Source organism: Erythrolamprus reginae, chromosome 2, assembly GCF_031021105.1.
Source record: "Erythrolamprus reginae isolate rEryReg1 chromosome 2, rEryReg1.hap1, whole genome shotgun sequence".
Classification (NCBI taxonomy): domain Eukaryota; kingdom Metazoa; phylum Chordata; class Lepidosauria; order Squamata; family Dipsadidae; genus Erythrolamprus; species Erythrolamprus reginae.
In genome coordinates, this window is record NC_091951.1 from 65899099 (window position 1) to 65922285 (window position 23187).

At 37.2% G+C, this 23187-nt stretch overlaps 1 protein-coding gene across 3 annotated transcripts in view; it reads left to right on the forward strand.

Moving 5' to 3' along the window:
* LOC139160418 (contactin-4-like) overlaps nt 1–23187 on the forward strand; it is a 296056-nt gene that overhangs the window by 122262 nt on the left and 150607 nt on the right. For all 3 annotated transcript variants that reach the window (XM_070738254.1, XM_070738255.1, XM_070738256.1), the window contains one exon: nt 5465–5560. In XM_070738254.1, coding sequence (XP_070594355.1) covers nt 5465–5560 — 96 coding nt within the window. The remainder of the gene's footprint in view (nt 1–5464; nt 5561–23187) is intronic.

The following is a 23187-nucleotide window of genomic DNA, read 5'->3' on the forward strand; positions in this document are numbered from 1 at the left end:
CCTGAGGCTCCCCTCCATGGGAAACCCCACCTCTGCGTTTTTGCGATGCTGCAGGGAAATCCCAGCACGGGAATTCCCAGCATTGCAAAAACGGACGCTTTGCTGGCAACAGAAGTCCGGAGGTGGGGTTTCCCAGCGAGGAGAGCCTCAGCAAAATTGCAGCATCGCAAAAACACTGAAGTCCTCGAAACCCCACCTCCGGACTTTGCCTCAACCATTTCTTCTGAGGGTGGCCCACTGTCTTCTTTCCTCGCTGCCTCCTATCTGCAGGGCTCTCTCCCGAGGGAAAGAACGAATCGAGGTCTCTCCCAGCCCCCAGAGAAAAGAAGTGTTCCCTTCGATCCGGACAGCCTGAATCCAAGGGAGCATTTTCCATTCTCTGGACGCTGGAGGAAGTGAAAGAACTGTCTAAGCGCTCAGAGAAAGGAATCCTTCCTTTTGATCTGAGAAGCCTCTATCCAAGAGAGCGTTTTCCACTCTCTGGACGCTGGAGGAAGAGAAGGAACTCTCTCAACCCTCAGAGAAAATGTAAAACGATATCTTGGATTGGAGCTGCCCGGATCAAAGGGAAGGATTCTTTTCTCTTGGGGCTGAGAGAGATCGTTCCCTTTCCCCAGCGTCTTTTCTCTGGCGTCTGAATCCAAGGGAGTGTTTTCCATTCTCTGGACACTGGGGGAAGGGATATGTCTCTTCTATCCCCCAGAGAAAAAAGCCCAATGTCAGTACTTTCTCCCATGGCGTCCTTGTAGCGGGCTGGAGAGCGAGTGAGTGAGCAAGAGAAACGAGCCTTCTCCGGCCAGGCATTGGAAGCTCCGTGGGGGAGGAACAGTAGCCCGGCTGGCGCACACAAGGATTCAGGACCAACTCTAGCTTTGTGAAGCTGGAGTCTTCCATGCCTGCCTCTGCCTCCTCCTGCTGCTGCAGAAAGAAGCCGAGGGGTGCCCTTCCTCATTGCAGCCACGGGAAGCAGCCTTACTGAGGGGTCGCCTGCTTTTTTTTCTTCCTCTGCCGGCATTCAGGTTCGGTAGAAGGCTGAGAAGCGCCCGGTTGTTTCAGAAGGTGACAGCCGGGCGGATTTTTGCGATCGGTGCCAGCGGGTTCGTAAGGTGAAAAAAGTTCGTAAGAAGAGGCAAAAACTTTCTGAACCCCGGGTTCGTATCTCGAAAAGTTCATATCACGGGGGGTTCGTATCATGAGGGACCACTGTATTTCTCTTAAATCAAATCAGACAATGTTTGGGTTTTTATTATTTATTTATTTATTATTTATTTATTATTTGGATTTCTAGGCCACCCTTCTCCTCGGGACTCAGGGCAGCTTACAGCATAAAAGAATACAAAATAATAAAATCCAACCCTAAAAGCTACATTTGTAAATCCAAACATTTAAAAACTAATCTAAAACCCCAGACATTTAAAACCATTCAACCAACATTCATCTCATCACAGACATACCATTTGGTGCTCAATGGCCCCCGGCCTACTGGCAGAGGTGTGTTTTTAAAAACTTTCAAAAGGCCAGGAAGGTGGGGCCAATGTGAATCTCTGGGGGGAGTTGGTTCCAAATGAGTGGAGCTGCCACAGAGAAGACCCTTCCCCTAGGCCCCGCCAGGCGACATTGCTTGGCTGACAGGACCTGGAGAAGGCCGATTCTGTCAGATCGGATTAGGTTGGACTTGGTTTGGCTTGGTTTTATCTCAGCACTGACTTTGACACTTAGTTATACATTTTATCTCATCTCATCTCATCTTATCTTGGCATTTATTTTCTGAGAAAATTGCCGTGGTTCATGATGATGATAGATAGTTAGTGAGATAGACAGACAGACAGACAGACAGACAGAATCAGACCAACTACAGGGAAAAACGAGAATCAGACTTTCCTTTTTGTTCTGTACTGCATCATACTCTAAAATTATGACTAGATAATGGAACCATAAACCAACAGAAAAGTGGATCACATTTGTTTCAGATGTTTCTTTCTAAGAACCAAATTAAAAGTATTTTAAATAAAGCCACAGTATGAAATATCCAAAATATTTTATTATACAGTATTTTCTTACATTATAAGGACGAGAAAGGAATCAGCAGAACTAAAGGTAGGTTAATTCTACCTATCTACCCTCTTCAGGGACTTGTTGGAGAGGGGGGAGGAAGCTGCCTCTTTCCTTATAAAAATCTTTAAATTAATAGGAGATTGCCTCAGAGGAAACCTGAAGCTTCAGAGTAGGAGATATTTTCATTGAACAGTTGTCAGGTAAAAGATTAATTGGTTTGTACTTCCATCCACCCACCTTTTTCTGCAAAAGAAAACAAGATGCAACTACAGCCTTCATATTAGCATAACTTAGAGACCCTATTTTCAGATCACATTAATATCCATGTATATGATTAATTACAAGCAAAGGACCATTGTGAATTCTAAAAAAACCCAAATCATTCTAGTTCAGAGGAAGAAAGTACATGGTGTGATGGTGTGGGTTTTTGATGTTATTATGAGGGTAACTGTATTATTTTCTTTTTAATAAGAAAAAATAGAAAGGAGTGAAAATCAAACTGTAATTTTTCACTTTTCTAACTATATAATTGCTTTCCAACTGTTCAGTATATTTATCTCTTGTGTAGTTTCTGGGTTTTCTGCTAGGCTGAACAACAATTTTGAAATTGGCAAACAATAACTTGCCCGCTACAGTTTTAAAAAAACTATAAATGTAAAAGTAAGTGATTGTATATGATAGTTGCCTGAGTTGCAGAAGCTTTTACCTTAAATTTCCTTGCCATGTCAAGTTATTGATCAATGGTATGGTGAGCCATGGGATGGTTCACCAGTTATAATCTTAGCAATTAATAATCATGTTTAATGCAAAGAAGAAATATCTTCAAATATCTAATGTTGGGGGTAGAGGTTGTTGATGAACATCAAGTTCACCATCTTGCATGTTATTAAAGGTGAGAAAGATACATGTAGTATAATATGGAGTCTAGCTGCATCAGCTCACCAAGCCTGAAATGGATCAGAAGTATGAACACTTAACTTTTTTGTTGTTGCTGTGAATTCTTGTGGCCATTTTGTGATAGGCGAACTCGAATTTCAACCTTTTCTTTTATATGCAGTTAAGTTGATGTTACTGTTCATTTTCAGGCTTTTTAAGGTTCTGCTGTATACAGACAACCATTTCCATAAGTTTGTTAACCATCACAGAAACATAATTTTCTATGAGTTCCACTTTCAAGTAATAGAAGATAACAGAAACATTCATCATTAGACATTAGTGGCTGAAATAGTTGATAACACCTAAATAGATTCAATTGCTTTTTACTACTATTATATTTAATGAGAAGCTTCAACAGCGCTTTGTTTAGTTTCTAAGCTATCCTTACGTTTTTTATGTGTTTAGGATATTCTTGTCAGGAAGAAAGTTGAAAAGTCCATCAATAGAAATTGCCAAACTGCCAGTTATTATCATTGAATTGGCTTCTGAGTTGGATTATGAGCCAGTTCAAATTTGACACACACCTTGCATTTGACAATTATGAATTCAATGTTCTATACTAATTAGAGATCATCTGAAACTTCATAGAATAGAAGAGGTCAATAAAGATAGACAGTGATACAGAGAATACTTTTAGTTGGAAATTGCTAAAGAAAATATGTAGTTAGGAAAAGAAAAAATGACATGGGATATGTTTTCAAACACTTGTGCAATTTTATATGGAAGACATTCCTTATCTACTGCTGAAGAGAATGATTCTAAATTTGTTTATTTCCTCCTAAATACTTTCTAAATTTAGGATTATTTAATCCTAAATTAATTTATAAATGATTTATATAGCCATTCATCCCAGGCAAGTGAGTTTATGTAGTTTACAAAAATTAAAATACAGAAAGCCGTGACACATAACACTGTGATGCCCAAGAGTGTAATGTGTGTAAATAATCCCAATCTCAAACATCCCCAAATTAATAAAATAGTGTAAATTTGAATTGAGCAATCATGAAATTTCTGATTAGCAATATACAGGTCATCACTATACAATTAAACACAACTCATAGTGCAATTTTGCACAATATTGAGAGAATATTTATTATTGTTGCATAATCAGTCCGATGTTTAAACTCGATTTGGCATTTCTTTCTATCAAGCCCTTCCCAAACACCTCGGATATGCAGATGATGTTGCTTATAGGTGTTAAAAGTATTGTTGCAAGATGTAAACTGTTCCAAGTAAAGCTGCCTTTTGCAACTGATGGTGATTTTGTCAGTGCTGGTGGTATTTATTATTATGGTTGGTCTCGCAGTCAGCAAGATGTTTAGATTGCATTTAGTATTTTTATCCATCTATTGAATCCTTCCCAAGGACTTGGCATACACAGGTATTATTATGATGGTGATTGATCACCCAGATGAACAGATGTTTAGGCTGAATTTGGAATTTTTATCCACCTATTTTTACATCCACCATATTTTTACGTCACAAAAATATGACATCATAGCTGCCAATTCTTTAGCTGGTATTGGCCTTCATACCCATAAAGTTCTTCTCAGAAACCTTGGATTTCATAATATGTAAGCATAATATATGTGCATATCCAGGCACTGTAACTTTTTTCAATTGACAGATGGAAATTTTATCAATATACTAATTTTCTAAGTACTGTCCAAGATTTTTGGTATGGCACCAAAATGTGTGCCGATATTATTATCTGCAGTGAAGCAATACCTTTTTGTGCAACTTATGTACTCTGAAAAAGACGACAGCCATCCCAGAAGTTCAAACTTAAAAGGTCTTATCAGAGTTGCTGGACAAAGAATATCTCTTTCAGAAATAATATGGTGAGATGACAATTCACAGAAACCCATACCACATTAATAAACACCCAGGTCAACAAAGATTATGCTAGCTTTTTGAGTTCCAGGTCATCTATTGTAAAAGGTCTACAGGTGGTTGAGCAACCAAAGCCAGTAGGACCAATGGTCCAACAGGTAAAGATGCTTTAAATTGAAAAAAAGAAAAGAAATAACGATATGTTATTAAAAACCACGCCAATGAGAAGAGGATATCAGAAATTAATTTTGTGCAGAGTACTGTAGTCTAGAAAAGAATAGGGGGAAAAAAATACTGAGCCATTTCTATTAATGCATTGGGAATTTTGGATTTCCTAAAGGAATGAAATATGATATCTTCGAGACCCCATCAAAATATATGTTTACAAAATACTTTAAAATTGGTGATCAAATGAGGCAGAACACATAACTCTACCACAGAAGCCAATTGAAATAAAATAAAAACTATTCCTTGCAAATTGATAAGAGAGATGACTCTGGATTAGAGGACACCTTTCTGGAAAGATCTACTCCCACATTGCACACAGATGTAATTTAATGTAAACAATATTCTTCCTTCATCACTTTCAAAATGATTGTAATAACATGTAATCATATATTTATTTGTCTCTTCCCAACAGATCTTGAAAATTTCAAAACCAGGACGAGGAGCACAGTTTCAGTAAGACAAGGACAGGGAATGGTGTTGCTTTGTGGGCCTCCACCACATTCTGGAGGTGAGGAACCAAAATGTTTTGGATCTAAGCTGTTCAAGCTCTTTTAAAAGCAAAATGGAGTAAATTTATATAGCAATTCTGTGTAATAATCATTTGCAGGCAAGGCTTATTTAAAGGAATAAGCTTTATTCATCTGTAAATCATCTGTAAATCATATTGACATTGACATTGGTTCAATAGAATAAATTTGAGAAAGATTGAATTCAGATGTAGGCAGATCTCAGCAGGCATCTTGTTGTATGAAACAGATGGTTAGTGTAATAATAAGCATTATTTGCGTGAGCATAGTGTTTTATATGAATGTAAACATTGTGTTTCATTATACCATATGAATCCAGTTCTTAAATCATCTTAAATCTACTGTTCTTAGGAGTACAAATCTTTAATTTTATTAGGGGATGCTCTGTAATAATATCAATCTCATTTTGACCATTACTATTCATCAGGGGTGGCTTCTAACTTACCTCGCCGCTGGTTTGCTTTCTCCTGTGCCACATGGCTGCGCGTTGTGGGCAGTGCCAAAAAAATGTGATGCTGCAATTTCGCTGAGGCTTCCCTCGCTGGGAAACCCCACCTCCAGACTTCCGTTGCCAGCGAAGCGCCCGTTTTTGCGATGCTGGGAATCCCTTGCAGCATCGCAAAAACGCGGAAGTCCAGAGGTGGGGTTTCCCATGGAGGGGGGCCTCAGGGAAATCCCACCAGTGCGAAAATAGGCGCTCTGGCTGGCAAAATGGGTGAATTTGGGGCTTGCATGCATTAATCGCTTTTCCATTGATTCCTATGGGAAACATTGTTTCGTCTTACAAACTTTTCACCTTACGAACCTCGTCCTGGAACCAATTAAGTTTGTAAGATAAAGTATCACTGTATATATATAAAATATGTCCGCATTCTGGTGGAGGGGTACGAATGCTGTCTGGTGATGGGCACTATTCACTGAGCACTTGTTGCATGTTGTGTAAGGGTTTTATATTTTAAAATCAATTTTAAAAATTCTTTTAAAAATCTAGATTAAGTTGTATAGTCAGATTCTTCATATTTAAGTAAAAGCGAAGGACATAAGGCATCAATGAAGAAGCCAGCAGGAAATTGGAAGTTACTCTTGCTCCAACTCCTTTTCTGTACATATACTTCCCTTTTTAGGTAAGGAAGTATCTCTGAAACAATGATCCAATGAATCATGGGTTCTCTATTGTAATAATGCTTTTCTGAAATTAGTGTCTCCTAAGGTCTTTGATGAACATTTTTTTAAAAACAAAATCAGTATTGAAGAGTATTAGTATCTATTATATCTTTTAACGTAACAGTTAAAAAGTATTTGACACTGAGATAGAAACTACAGCTCTAGGTTAATAGAGAATTGCTTTTCTAATCAAATAATTTAAACATTTTTGGGTCAAAACCTATAACTTACCAGATCTACTTAATGATACAAAAAATAATAATTTTATATTTTCAAGAATCGTGGTAAGTGATCTCAAATAATGTTCCTTACCTTGTGAAATTAATAAATATTTTTGTGTCATTGCCAAATGCTATTTTGGAAGATTTTGATTTACTAAAATTTTCTTCCAAATATGACTGGAATTTCTTGGTTTCAGAGGTAACTTAGCTAGATAGATAGATAGATAGATAGGTAGGTAGGTAGGTAGGTAGGTAGGTAAGCAGACAGACAGACAGACAGATACTATAGATATACAGATACTATAGATTGAGAGATAGACAAAAACTATGTACATAATATACATGTTTAACATTAATTATTGTTCTAATGGGGAAAGGGGAAAGGTTTTGCTCTACATTCATAGAGATGTCATTGTGTTGGAACTATAAAAATCACTTTAAAAGGAAGAAAGGAGATTTCTGCACTAGTGGAAGGAAGTATTTTTGGTTCTTGTGGTTTTCTTGTGGTAGCAAAATGTCTTTCTATTTTTAAAGTAGAAAGCTGTGTAGTGTAAATTGAGCTTGTGCCTCGGCTGTTGTTGTTACTGCTGCTTAAGTGTTGCAAGAAGAAATATTAAGTCTAAATTTATTCCAACTGATAAGTCAGTAACACCAGCACAATGTGCCTGATTTTTTTCCTGACATAGCTTGGCAGTTATGAAATAAGTATTCATCTTTCCAAAAAGAAAAACCACTGAATTATACATTTAACTATCTCTTCATTGCATGCACAATCTGACCATATCCTCTTGCATTTAACTCTGGCACAAATATGACCTGCTGATATCTTTTTTTCTGCCTTCTCTATAACATTGCCCTACTGGTGGAAGAAATAGTGATAAAATAATAAGTACTATTTGACTGCAAGCAAGAACTGGTGAAACTACAAAATGGACGAAGTAATAAAAAATGAAGATGTTAATGTTGTCTGAGACTGTATTGTCACAGTGGCGTCACATAAGAACATAAGAAGAGCCATGCTGAATCAGGCCAAAGCCCATCGAGTCCAGCATTCTGTGTCACACAGTGGCCCACCAATTGTCCATGGGGCTCTTGAGCAGAAAGAGAAGGCAAGACCCTCCCTTTCCCCTGACCCCCAACAAATGGTACTCCAGGGAATCCTGCCTGCCTCAGCCAACATAGAGGCGGCACATGGACATCTGTTTTAATAACCACTGATACACTTGGCATCCATGAATCTGTCTTATCCTGCCTTGAAGCTATCAAGGTGATATATCAGACTCTATGCAGCACCACAAACATTCATTGCACATATCCTGCCCAGGGTCTGTAGTTTGAGGACCCCTGATTTAGTGCAATATAAAAAATGCAAATAATTTTTATGCAGACCACCAACATTTTCTATCAGACCACCAGTACGCCACAGACCACCAGTTGAGTGGTTTACAATGTCACAGTGGTATCACGTGATGTATCAGGTTTACAATGATGCAATGTCAACATATTGCTCCCAACAATCTGGGTCCTCATTTTACCGACCTTAGAAGGCTGAGTCAATCTTGAGCCACTCAAGATTGAATTCCGACAGTAGAATTAGCCTACAATACTGCATTCTAACCAATGCACCAGCCAGGCTCTAGATAAGTGAGTAAAAAAAGTAAGATCTAGTCTAAACATTTACAAGCGTACAATTTATGCATGGTATGTTTGTTTGTTTGTTTGTTTGTTTGTGTGTATGTTTGGTTTTTAATAAGAGTTTTTTAGTGGTTTTAAATATTAGATTTGTTACATGCTGTTTTTATTATTGTTGTTAGCTGCCCCGAGTCTATGCAGAGGGGCGGCATACAAATCTAATAAATAAATAAAATAAATAAATAAACATCTGGCTAACAATAATAAAATATAAAACAATAAAATAAGATTCCAGTTAAAGTACAGAATTAAAATTATCATAAGGACACAAAAAGAGTAAAATTTTGTTGAAAGAGTAAAATTTTGAAGAAATATAATTTATTAAATACTGCAACCATATGGTTTATAAAATCCTTATTTTCTTTGGGATTGTGAGTTTATTTCAGAAAAGTGAAAGCCTTCCCTGTAGATGGATAAAAAAAGTAATTAGTGCTAAAAATTGCTTGCTTTAGCAAAAATCAGGTGATTTTAAAGTGGGGGGGGAGTGGGCCCTGTATTCAATGAGATGTGTGAAATGTGTATCGGTGGATGTGTTCCAACTCTCTGCTTTACTGGATAAGGGATAAAGTAGGTAAACAGCCAATCAGATAAATGATCCTGATCTGTTCCAGAGAATGTCATGGGAAAAAGCATTATGCTGCTGTAAGGATAGAAAAAAAATTCATCTCTGTTAAGGTATGTTATAGTATATCCCCCCAATAAGAAATGGGCAAGAAAATCCAAAAGAACCTGAAAGAGGCTGATTTTTCATAGTTAGAACTGAAATAACAAAAAAGTAGCAGAAAAATTGCTGTAATGCTTAGCTCTTGTGATATATTCCAGGGTTTCTACTTTCGTTCCTCACCTCATTTTTAAATTGTTTTCCCCATAAAGGTAAAGGTACCCTGCACATGCGTACTAGTCATTTCCAGCTCTAGGGGTGGTGCTCATCTCTATTTCTAATCCGAAGAGTCAGGACTGTCCAAAGACATCTTTATGGTCATGTGGCCAGCATGACTAAACCAAAGGTGCACGGAGTGCTGTTACCTTCCCACCAAAGTGGTCCCTATTTTTCTACTTGCATTTTTTACGTGCTTTCAAACTGCTAGGTTGGCAGAAGCAGGGACAAGTAACAGGAGCTCACTCTGTTTACCTTGGTAGGGATTTGAACCGCTGAACTGCCAACCTTCTGATCGACAAGCTCACCATTTTAGCCACTGGGCCATGTACTCTCTTATCCCCATACGCAAATCTAAATATTTTAGATTTGGATGCTAGTTGAAGGCAGAATTATATTAATATTTTGTAAAATAAAAAATGCAGTCCACTAAAAAACTTAACTATATCGACATGATAACTGTCAAAAATGTATATTTATATATTGAATTATTGTTGTTTAATATTATGTGAGGGGTTTTTTTTCTGTGTGCATTTTTTGGTCCTTGTAGTAGTTGTAACTGTGTTGTATTGTAGTTACAATAGTTTTAAGGCAATTCCTATTACCCTTAGAAACCATAGCATAGTATCCCAAACTATTTGAAGTAATGCCAGCCATTTGACCACGATTTGTGGGAATCCTCAAGTGAGATAGAAGTTTTTTGTTAATCAGGGTCTGTATTAAAGGTCTAAGAATAACTTTTAGAGTTCATACATTTTCTTCTGAAAGGATCTACAATTTCCTCCTAGAAGTCTGTGAAATAGCAAAAAACAATGACAGTGGTCCCTGAAATGTCCCATTGTTATTAGAGGAAGCTCTCAGGTTATGACAGCAATTGAAATGGAATTTTCTTAGATAATTGTAAAGTCTAACATCACTTGGCTGTAGTGGATTTATCCATTTATTAAATTTATATGCTGTCAGTCTCACTAACCAAAGCGGTTTGTGGTGGTTTACCGTACACATAAATTTACAACTCCACCCAAGCTAGAGATCAACCCAAAACACAACCAACACCATTTCCATCCAACACTGGGGGCCTAAATCCTGACTGGAAAAAAATTCAGATAATCCACTTCATTCAAGGCCTTCTGAAGCAGTTCAATTTTCACCAGTCCAAGGTTGACTTAGACTTCCATCCTTCCGAGGTAAAATGAGGACCCAGATTATTGGGAGCAATATGCTAAATCTGTAAACTGTTTAGAGAGGGCTGTAAAAGCAAGATATAGCAATATATAAGTCTAAGTGCTATTGCTATCTCCCCCAAAATGTGAGCTTAGATATTGGGTGAAGATTGTCCTATATGGTGGGGCTATGGCTTCTTGAGAAAGGGGTGAACCAAATCATATTTAAAAGATTTAAAAAAACATTCCTCCAAAGAAGAATTAACTAGTTGTAGAACCCATTCACACTAAACCCCCTGGGCCATTTTCACCAGTCAAGTGGAAGATTGATTTATAAGCAGATAGCTGAGCTGACAGTCTAAAGATTATCATCAGGTACAACAGGTTGAGGGAATACTGAGCACCGGTGGGATTCAACTGGTTCTCATCAGTTCACCCGAACCATTAGTAAATTGCTTATGCAGTTCAGAGAGCCAGTTAAAAATAAAGTGCAAGAGAGGGTTTTTTTCCTCTCTCTCCCTTCAGTTAATAGTTCCGCTTAACAGTTGCAGGTATAATGCAGCTGATACACACTGAATCAAGTCAATAAACAATAGAAACTGGTAAGATTCGGACAGGGAAACCTATCAATACACATTTAGGGATGGAATTAACCTCTTCCCTTCAGGAAGAAGGACAAAATTACAAACATTTTCATTATAAAAGTATTAAGTAACACTTCTGTGATTAGCCTGATATTCCCTGGAGTTTCCCAAGACCTTTTATTGCTGCTGCAGTGTGACTACTTTTTGTTTCTCCCTGGGGGGAGATACAGAAGGGAACAATGATGCAGCTTGATCATAAAGCACATGAATTTAATGCATGCGTGGCCCAGCCAGCTGAATTGCTTATGACGTGAAGCACCCAATTTAAAACATAGAGAACATAGAATAATAGAGTTGGAAGGGTTAATACAATAAAATAGAATAGAATTCTTTATTGGCCAAGTGTGATTGGACAAAGGAATTTGTCTTTGGTGCATATGCTCTCAGTGTATATAAAAGATACATTTGTCAAGAATCATGAGGTACAATACTTAATGATTGTCATAGGATACAAATAAGCAATCAGGAAACATTATAAATCCTAAGGATACAAGCAACAAGTTACAGTCATACAGTCATAAGTGGGAGGAGATGGGTTACAGGAACAATGAGAAGACTAACAGTAATGCAGCCTTAGTGAATAGTTCAACAATGGGGAGGAAATTATTTGTTTAGCAGAGTGATGGAGTAGGAGAAAACACTTTTGTCTTTTATCTTTTTATCTTTTGTCTAGTTATCTTAGACTCTCCACGATTGACCTCTCCAGGTTCCTAAGAGGCCAGTAAGGGGCGTACGTAAGTGCACTGGTGTGCCTTTCGTCCCCTGTCCAATTGTCTTTCCTTTCTTTCACCTATCTTATATATTCTCTCCCTTTCATATATCCTCTCCTCTAAGTTCACTTTCACCCTCATTTATATTACTGCATGTCTTTTTTTCTTCCTATGTATTTGTGTATTGAATAAATGAATAAATGAAATGAAATCTTGGTGTGCAGTGCTCTATAATATAATTTTGACCGTAGGTAATGGCTTTTGCCAGCACATCCAGGCTTTCAATTAGCCTGAGCAGCTGCTCTTAGTTTCCCTCTTAGCTGCTGCATTTGCTTTGAAGTTGACCTTATTTTTAAAGGAGGAACAGCTATTTTAAGTTTTTTGCATTTTTTAGTGGTTTCTGGCATTGTTCTTTTGCATATCCAGTACTTTTGGGGTGTACTTCCCTCACTCTTTTGAAAAGCCTCTAGTAATGAAGCATGCACAACTTCTGAATGCAAGCTATTACACTGGTTTATTAGAAAAATTATCCTTAGTCTTAGGTTGCTTCTCTCTTTATTAGTTTCCATCCATTGTTTCTTGCTGTGTCTTTTGGTGCTTTAGAAAATAGATTGATTCCCTCATTTTTGAGGGAATTTCCTGACAGAACAATTAATCAGTGGAACAATTTGCCTCCAAAAGTTGTAAATACTCCAACACTGGAAGTTTTAAAGAAGAGATTGGTTAATAATTGTCTGAAGTGGTGCAGGAATTCCTGCCTAAGTAGGGGGTGGACTAGAAGACCTCCAAGATCCTTTTTCTGTTATTCTATTTTATTCTAAATATTGAATATTTTATTGTGAGTTGGACTAAGAAGAAATTTCCTAAGGGTGAGACCAATCAAGTTATACACCCCCAACCAGTGACATGATCCGTTTCCCACAGAAAACATTGGAAGCCACAAAACCTGGGTAGGTGTCTCAGGGGGAGTCATGTTACTGGGTGGGAGTGACATTGAGTTGGCCATGTTCACCCACTCACATGACCGCCAAGACACGCCCACCAAATCACGTCCACAGAACCAGTAGGGGGAAAAATTGAATCCCACTACTGATACTGATACTACACCATCCTTACTGTCAACAGGTAGGCCTTAATAGTGGTTGTAAATCATGTTTGGTCACTTTTGTCTTTAGCTGAACACCAGCAATGCTCTAAATATATCTTCTTTTGTTTCATGTCTCTCATATCCTCCAGAAATCACAGGGAGAAGGGTTTGGTTGCATGAGGGTGATCCCATGCAACATCTCAGCCTCCAACAAACATAAACAGCCTAAAACACTATATTTATATTCCACAAAGGATAAATGTGTGAATGCCATATTGCTGTGCAGGCACTAGCCGTAATAATGTATATATTCTTAACGGAATGGAAGAGCTGTAATACAATAAGCAGTTATCTAATTTCTGGCCCTAGATTGCATACTATTAACCTTGTGGTAGAAGACTTTTATAACATTTGCACATTACAGTAATGTGGGCTTTTCTGTCTTATGGCTCTCAAACAATGTCATTCTTTGATTATCCAGGATCACCATTTAATTTGACTACCTTTGCTTCATTCAGCATCTTCCTAACAGCTTGAGAGTTGTTACATTTGATTTCTACAGCTAAGATGATTACATTTTTTTTTCATTGGCATTCTTTCTTCCCATTTTCTTTGCTAATAACCCCCAAATGTATATGCAGGTGGATTAGTATTAGGGTGTACTCTCTGGACCTCGTATGTACTCTACAGACCTCATCTTCTCCACTTAATCTGTTACCTCTTAATCACTCGTCTTGACTTGTCACATTGTCAAATGATCTCCTTCTGAATGTTTAGTCTGGTTGCTGCTCTGCCTTCAAGACATCTGTCACCATGTCTGTCTTTAGGGATTTGCACAAAAGTTTGAAACTCTGGCACATGAGCATTAACTACCTAAAAACTTTTTCCATTAATAAATGTCTAAAACTTTGAAAACTTCTAGTTTTCCAGCAGACCTCTACTACTTTACCTTCAGATGCCAGGTGGGCTGTCAGTTGATAGACAGCCAGAGAAAAGACATCTGGCATTTGTAACTCACACAGCATTCATGCAAACAAAATTTTAATAATAACACCACTCTGCAGAGTCCCTGGGAACAATGAAATTACATAGACAATGTCATTAATTATGTGGCTTTCTTGATAGAGACTTTGTCATATGCAAATGAAAAATTAAATTAGGCCCTTGAGCCACTTGAGTAATGTATACTTTGCTTACAAATGTTATTCTTCAGATTTTCTTAACTACCTGCAGAGATAACATTTCAAGTAAGTGGATCAGTTTGAATACTCTGTCACATTAGTAACACTTAATATACCACTAGGCTACTATGTTCTTTTACAATTATAGGATATATTGTCACTTCATTATAGATAGTGCTCGATTAACAACAATTTCTTTAACTATCATTTAAAATTACAATAGTACTGAAAACAAGTGCCTTATGACCAATCCTTCTATGTACAACTGTCAAAGCATCTCCACAGTCACTTGCTCAAAATTTGGCATGTATTTACAAAGATTGCAGCATCCTGGAGGAGCTGAGGGAGCACGATGGGTAGAATACAGTACTGCAGGCTACTTCTTGTGACTGATGGCTGCCTGTTATTTAGCAGCTCAAATTTCACCAGGCTCAAGGTTGGCTCAGCTTTCCATCCTTCCGAGGTCAGTAAAATGAGGACCCATATTGTTGGGGGCAATATGCTGACTCTGTAAGCCGCTCAGAGAGGGCTGTAAAAAGCACTCTGAAGCAGAATATAAGTCTAAGTGCTATTGCTATTGCTATCCTGGGGTCATATTATCACCATTTGCAATCTTCTGAGACAATTTCCAATAAGCAAAGTCAGTGGGGGAAGTCAGATTTCCTTAACAACCATGGCAAAAAGAGGTCATAAAATTTGGCACAACTCACAGTTTTGCTTAGTAATGGAAATTTTGGATCCAATTATGGTCGTAAGTCAAGGACTACCTATGTTTTGCATTCCAAACAGTATTTACAGTAAATTGCAAGGAGAGAGAGAAGACATGGTGCAGATGCAGCTCTGTCAATTGATGTTAATTGTGATTTCAATATTGTGCAATCTGGAGACTTACTTTCAGCCAATGGTTTGGAGAAATCTAGCAGAAAGGTTGGGTGTTATATCTGATGTTGCCTTTTTATTCATGAAAACTGTTTGATCCAGTAGAGGTTTCTGTAAATAGAATGGAGAAGAAGGCATTATTCACATCTTCCTGTTACATTAGGTTGTGCCACATCCTTTATTAATCTAGAATATATTTGGAGGAATGGGCAATCAGTCTTCGGAGAGGGGCGGCATACAAATCCAAATAATAAATAATAAATAATAAATAAATCTAAAACAGCTTTTTCACAAAAATAGCTACTGGATAAAAATATCAGGCAAATAAAAAGAGACATTTTATGCAATTCTGTATTTACTATATTTTTATACTATGAAAGTATATACTGTAATGTATAAGAACCCTTATATCGGCTACTCTCACATTATGGCATATAACTTCAAAAATATATGTTGTGTGTTTATTCCACTGATTTATTATTAACTAAAGGGCTTTATTCAGATGCTTATGGGAGCGGCATTTGCTGAAAGATCAATGTGTCTTACTTAAATTCAATTTCAGAAGATATTATCTGTATTTCTCAGCCTTTTTATATATTTGCTGTTTAACACTGTATTCAATACACATTATCACTTTACTATATTGTTGATTTATAGAAATTGTTTGAATAATATTTCTATAAGATTTAGTTATGCTGAATCATGCAGTACTGCCAAGGAATAATAAAAAACTTATTTGCGTTGCCTGAAAGGGCCATCTTAATTCAATAACATTTCGTTATAAATAAATGCACTGCATAGGAAAGTTCTCAAACATTGTTTCTTTATTCTAAAAAAAAAATAGATCTAATCTCGTCTAGGTAAAATAAAAGGCTGATCAGAGGTAGTAAAAGCATGGTATTAATGGATTAGCTGGGTCACATTGAAAAAAATAGAGTGTTCTTTAGCTTTATTGGAGCAAATATCACAGCAGGCTTTTAGCCTAACTTGACATGAGATTTAAACAGAAAACAACTGAGAAATTAGCATGATATGGATATTATACTAAGCGAGTGCATTAAAATGTCATTAACTAAAGTTCAAGTTATATATTGGGGATCATAGAGATATTTCAAATATGAAATACATTGCCTTCATGATATATATTCATGCCTGGAAGCTGGGAACAGGTAATGAACAGTAATGTCTGGTCAACACAATGTTTTATTCTGTGATTTCATTTCTGTGTCACTTTTTCTTTTTTTTATTTTCTGCTGACAAGATGAGCCACTAAGATGTGTTATCTCAACTTTGCAGCTTGAGTTGAGTCATTTAAAAAAAAAATCCTGTCAGTATTGCTCCATTGACAGAATTAGCCTGTGATGTTTTGTTTTTAAATAGGGAACTTATCATTTATATCTGGACATAATGGCTGATATGACATAGATAACACAATGTGCTCCTTTCATTATTTCATAAATATTTGTATACATTTTGAATAGATTATTCATTTATGATATTTTTATTTACCAAGCATTTCTATCCAGTTCCTTGAACCAAAAGGGGAAAAAAACACAATAATAATATTAGATATACTAAAGGGGATGTTATTTTTAAATGTGTGATGTAATAGATCAGTTATTTATTAAAATTTATTTATTTGTTTGTTTGGATTTCTGTGCTGCCCTTCTCCGTAGACTCAGGGTGGCAATATATTATAGATAGTTTTGATTAAACATTGGTGATTGATTATATCAATTTGGCTAATATCATGCAGCATATATTAAGAGATTTAAATGTTCTAAAGCATTCGGTTCCATTTCGCCGCCCCAAGTCTAATAAATAATAATAATAATTTCTCTGTTTTTGTTTTTGCTGTATTATTTAAAATAAAGTAGGTGTAGAAAACCAACTAAGTTGTAACACTTGATCTATCTTAAGTGACCTTGGAAAGCTAGCAACTGGTATTTGAGTAGACCAGGGCTTCTCAAACTTCGTGACTAAGACATGAGGACTTCAACTCCCAGAATTCCCCAGCCCAAGTATTGGCTAGGAATTCTGGGAACTGAAGTCAACATACCTTAAAATTGTCAAGAAACATTGAAGTAAAAAGAAAAAAGAAAACTGTGTAAGAAGTCATTATCAAACTACTTCTATATTATGCCTAGAAAATTATATGGACGTAGACATGAAGTCACTTGATGTCAGTTTCTTACCCTGGTTTATTCAGTAAACTTGTTATTTTTGCCTTTGTTGGGCATATGTCACTTACAGAGAGGTATTAATCCTTTCACCAAGAGGCCACATCTATCAAAAACAACCAGAATCAAGTACATGATTCACTTTAAATTGTACAAGCCAGAATAATCCTAATAAATATGTGGCACCAGAGGTTGCACATATTTTAACAACCGGTTTGCCTAGTGTAGAGCTGGAAATGTGCGCTCAGGGGTGGTTTCAAACATATGGTACATGTTGTCTGGCAGACACAGTGAGTGGAGTGGGTGAGATGCAGAAATAAGCTGGGCTGCGTTGGCGAGTGAGCCGGAGAATGAGATATATAAGATGAGATAGTGCTGGACTGATGGGAGGCCCAACCAGTGTCAGAACTACTGGCTCGCCCAAATCGGTCTGACCAGGCAGCAGCCCATCTCTGAATGGCACCCATGTGAACTGTCCCACCACCAGAGTCCAAGCTGGGATGACACTGATTTATTTTCTCCGCAGAGAATAACAAAAATGGCTCACAGTGAGCAACCAACTATTTCTGTTCCTTTCCCCCAATATCTTAATGGATAAATCTACACAGTACAGAAAAGTAGTAGCAGTAAAAATGGCTGTTGCTATCACATTCCTTTCAGTATGTATTCCTCATTGTGTGTCCTCTCTTCTTAATTGAATGCAAATGCAAACATTAATTTTCTTCTCAGTAATTGCTCCACCTCCAAGGTGAGCATTCCAAAGGGTGAGGAGTAAGAAAAGGAAAACAGTAGAAGTAAAAAAGTAAGCACAGTTGTGATCATGATTTTCTACTTAGCAACTACATTCCTAATTGTGGCCACTAAATGAGGGTTACCTGTACACCTGTTCTGACCCATGTGTAATTCTGATTGTCCCTTTAGTTCCTTACCCAAAAGAGCCATAGTCATCCAAGTACATTGATTATATAAGGGGATTGTGAACTGTGTATGTTTATGCAATCATGCATTTTTGCTGTTTTTGTTACAGATTCCAATTTTATCAAAAAATATTTGTAACAAGTTCTAGAAACCTAATGTAACTTTTTGTTTGATTCAGACCACATTTATTTATTTATTAAGAAGATTTGTGTGGATGAAGGAGAAAACTTACATCACTGCCCAATTCACAGTAACTCTAGGCAACTTACAGAAGTAAAACCAAAATACAAAACTCAATAAACCTCACTTCTCTTGTGACATTTGGAAACGAATCAGCAACCCAATGCAGCTTCTGCTAGAAAAGTAATGCATGTGCAAATCTAGATATAGTAGATCGGTTTGGTTGGATTATACCAACATATACTGTACATGTATTTTTGCCATAGTAACAACAAATTAGAAACGGTTTTAGGAAACTTTACATTTGGGCTGTTGAGGAATTTGTCAAGTAGTCCCTCAAACCTAGGTGGCCTTTTCAAGAAACTTTCTGTCCACTATATAACTTTAGCTATTATTGCACTTCCCAAACCAACATGGCTACTATAAGGCCCCATATAAATGCTAAATAGGAAGGGTTGCAGTAAGATTAACTATCTGGAGGAATCATATTCTCTGTGTAAATAAACAACCAGTTGCCCAAAGTACCACAAGTTGCTAAGCAATTAGACCAATTGGGCTACTGGAGTGAGCAGGAGATAATGCTACTTTTAATTTATTTATTACTTTTTTTACTTGGTGACAATACACAGACATATAGTTATAATCCAACCAAACCTATCAGCATCTTTTTTGGAGACAGTTTGGGTTTAACTGCCATAAACAGGAAAACTGCTGGATTTCAGTCTTACAGTATCTTCTCTTCTGTCATAGATAGAAAGCAGTGATAATTTCCGCCCCAAGCAATTTGAGTTAAGAATGTGCTGAAATCCCCAATAGCATGTTTGGGTAATCATTAATGTTTACAGTTGCTATAGCAACAGTGATAACTAGCAATTGACTGGGAAGGGGAACCTGTTTATAGGAGATAAGCTGGGCAATTATTGAACAGCTGTCAAATCTTTAACAGTTTTAAAGAGAGAAGAGGCAAAGCGACAGAAGGGGAAGATGGTTGATTTTTAAGACATCTAGTACCAGACCCCAAACAAAATAATGATCCCATGATAATGAAAAAAAAGGAAAATGAATTTAAGTTTTGGAACATTACATTCAAAATATAATAGAATGTGTTCGATAAGAATTCTGGGTGAATGATAAGTTTTCTCCTGCCAAAACATATACAGTGCCTGCTGTATATTGTTTTATAAACATGCAATTTCTGATAAAGTTTCTCTCATTGCTCATAATAATCCACTTACTTCATATGTTCACAAGCACTAAATAATATGGATAATGTCTTTAATAACCCAGGCATGATCTACAATGTAATCTTGCAGTTTTCTTCTTTTTAAACATGCAAACGAGCATTTGGTTTCTTTAGTCCCTTATCTAGTTGCATAACAATGCGTCTATAGAAAAGATCCATCTCCCCTACACATTCTATTAAAACAATGCTATTCATTGCTACTCTTACATAATATTTGAAGGGTATCTGAATAACCCTTGTTTCTAAATACTGTGAAGATGACATGTTGTCATGTTTATTATATATTCGGTCTCTAAACAATCATTAAAGGAACTAACTTCCAAGAATCTTGCATGGTCCATGCCATTTATTAAGCAAAACAGAAAAAGCAGGCAAGTTGCTTGGCAAATTCTGTTTGCTCTGTTAAATTATTAACTCTACATTTAAAAGCAAGAATATATTTTTTTGCTTTTTTAATAGTGTTTTTAAAATAGTGAAAACAGCTTTTTTATCATTTCTGAAGAACGAAGTGAGCTAAGCAAAATCACAGCAAGTAATATGCAAAATGAATAATTTAACACACAATATCCTCATACCATAATATTAATAACATTAGTATTAATAATATCTCTCACCATAATATCAACAATATTCTCTCATTTATTTATTTATCAATTGGAAATGAATTTGAGCAACTTTCTCCAACAGATGATGCACAAATTCCACCTCATGGACTGTGGAGTGATAGTATACATTGCAAAAGAGCCGGAGTGGCGCAGCAGGTAGAGTGCTGTACTGCAGGCCACTGAAGCTGACTTGTAGATCTGAAGGTCAGCGGTTCAAATCTCATCACCGGCTCAAGGTTGACTCAGCCTTCCATCCTTCTGAGGTGGGTAAAATGAGGACCCGGATTGTGGGGGCAATAGCCTAGCTCTGTTTTAAAAGTGCTGTTGCTAACACGTTGTAAGCCGCCCTGAGTCTAAGGAGAAGGGCGGCATAAAAATTGAATGAATGAATGAATAAATAAATAAATAATAAGGATGGAGAAGTACTGGGTGCTTCTTACTGTCACAATCTAGATCGTAATAGGAGTTGTAACTCAGATTTGGTCATGTGTATTCCTTATTAAGTACCAGCAATGCTCTGGATAGCTCTTCCGCTTCCCCTCTATAAATTCCTCCTACTGGGGAATTCCAGGATTCCTGAGAAAGGAGAGATTGTATGGGCACAATCAGATCCAAGGCTTCAACTACCCCCTTGTTCCAAGCGGCAACCAGGTTTTCAGATGGAACATGTAGCAGAGCAACAGAGATCATCCCAAGCTTCCTCTGAAACCACTCAGGTTCCATCAGTTGCTGGAGGCTGTAACAATTTAATGGGTCCAACCTTCATATGGTGGTTTGTGGCATTGAATAATCTCAAAGAAATAAGGGAACAATTTCAGATCATATTGGCACTCCTCTGATAGTAAAACTAAAACTAAAATCTGGACTATGACCATTATCCTGAGTTGGGCTCTGGATGATCTGGGACAGGCTTATAGCTGACATAGAAAACATGAAGACTTGTTAACTTCAGACTACATTCACAGGGAAGGCAGATTAAAGTTGTCCAGAACCATAAATATGGGAAACTTAGCTGCCACTCCAGAAATAGAGTCAAGGAGATTAAACAAGTAGGTTGCTATGTATCAGGAAGGTACAACAACAACAAGCCCAAGTAATCCCTGAAGCCCAACTTAATTCCACAAGAAATTCCCTGATAACAACCACCACACCTCTAACCATTACCCCAGAATCTCAAAATGCCACACTTAAAATCAACCTGGCAAATTTTAATAAAAGGCAATTCCCTTTCTGAAATAGACCATAGCCCATCTATGGAAACTTGAGGAAATTGTGGACTATCAACAATCATAATTATAATGGTATGTTTCAATTACTGGGACAGGTCCTTCTGCCATAGTTAACCAGTCACAGTATAACGTTTATAAATATCTAATGACACTGGCAGCAAAACTATCAGTCATAGCCATCTTTTCTGTTACTGTCTCATTTTTAAATTGTAATCAAATGCAGCTACTTTGAGGGGGTGACTATTCTGATGAATCTCACCAGACTTTGGGTGAAAACTGAAAGTCATTTTAAAGCAGTGTGGAAGTAGTTGGAACACACATTATAATCTGCCTTGAACACTACTGCTTTAGCATGCTTCCGAAATATATTTTTTTTCAAATTATCTCCACCACACTTCAGAATGTCTCCACTATGAAAATCTAATTTCTACAAAGATGCATTTGCAATTCAATTTGCTGGGGAAAAAATGCCAATATTCCATTAAATTTGAGGTCTGTCATTTCAGATAAATATTTGGAGTATGAAGTATCAGCAGCTCAGTCTTGCCCTGTTCTTCTGCATTGGTTCCATTCAAAAGAGCTCGAATCAATGTACCAGTACATGTTCCAACCTGTTTTGGGTATCTGAGTTAAATTAGGTAAAGTAGTCTTTTGCTATAATTATATTCAATAACAAAGAAATTGCCTTAAACGGCAATATTTCAAATAGGATATCTGTTTATGAATATAGATCAATCAAGGCCACTCAGAAGTAAATTCTTACTCTTACAAGTTTAGGTTTAATTGGAAATAAAACACTACACATAACAGGTTTATAACCTGCATACAGGAAACCTCAATACAGTGGAACCCCGACATAAGAGCTGCTCTACTTAAGAGCAACTCGAGATAAGAGCTGGGAGGGGAGAGATATTTTTGTTCTACTTACAAGCCCAAATTCGAGATACAAGCGCCAAGGAGCTGTCTCCTGAAGCCAAACGCTAACTTCCGCGTTCGGCTTCAGGAGACAGCTGCGAAGCGGCGCGCGTGTTTTAAAAGGTTGCAGCCGGCCTGGGGGGCTCGGGGGGGTGCTTGCAGCTTTCTTTCTTGCTCTTTTTCTTTCTCTCTTTTACCTTCCCTTCCTCTATTTCTTCTTTTCTTTCTCCTTCCCACCTTCTTCCCTCCCTCCCTCCCTTCACTCATTCCTCTCTTACTCTCCCCTTTCATAAGTTTCCTTCCTTCCTTCCTTCCTCTGTTCCTGTCCCTTCCCTCTTTCCTTCCTTCCTTCCCACCCTCCGTCCATTCATTCACCCATTCCTCTCTTGATCGCTTAAAGCCGGTCCCTGGTGCAAAAAGGGTTGGGGACCTCTGTCCTACAGGATTGGGTGGCAGAGAAGTTGAACATATGTAAATTTAAAAGTTTAAGAAAGTTTACAAGTTAAGTGAAAGAAACTTCATTATTCATTTATATGTACATGTACATTTCTTCATTAAAAACATGTCTTTCTGCATAATTTAGACTAACTTTGTGAGTTTTTTGAGGGCTGGAACCAATTAAAATTATTTACATTAATTCCTATGGGGAAAAGTCGTTCGAGATAAGAGCTGCTCGACTTAAGAGCCCAGGTCCGGAACGAATTAAACTCGTATCTCGAG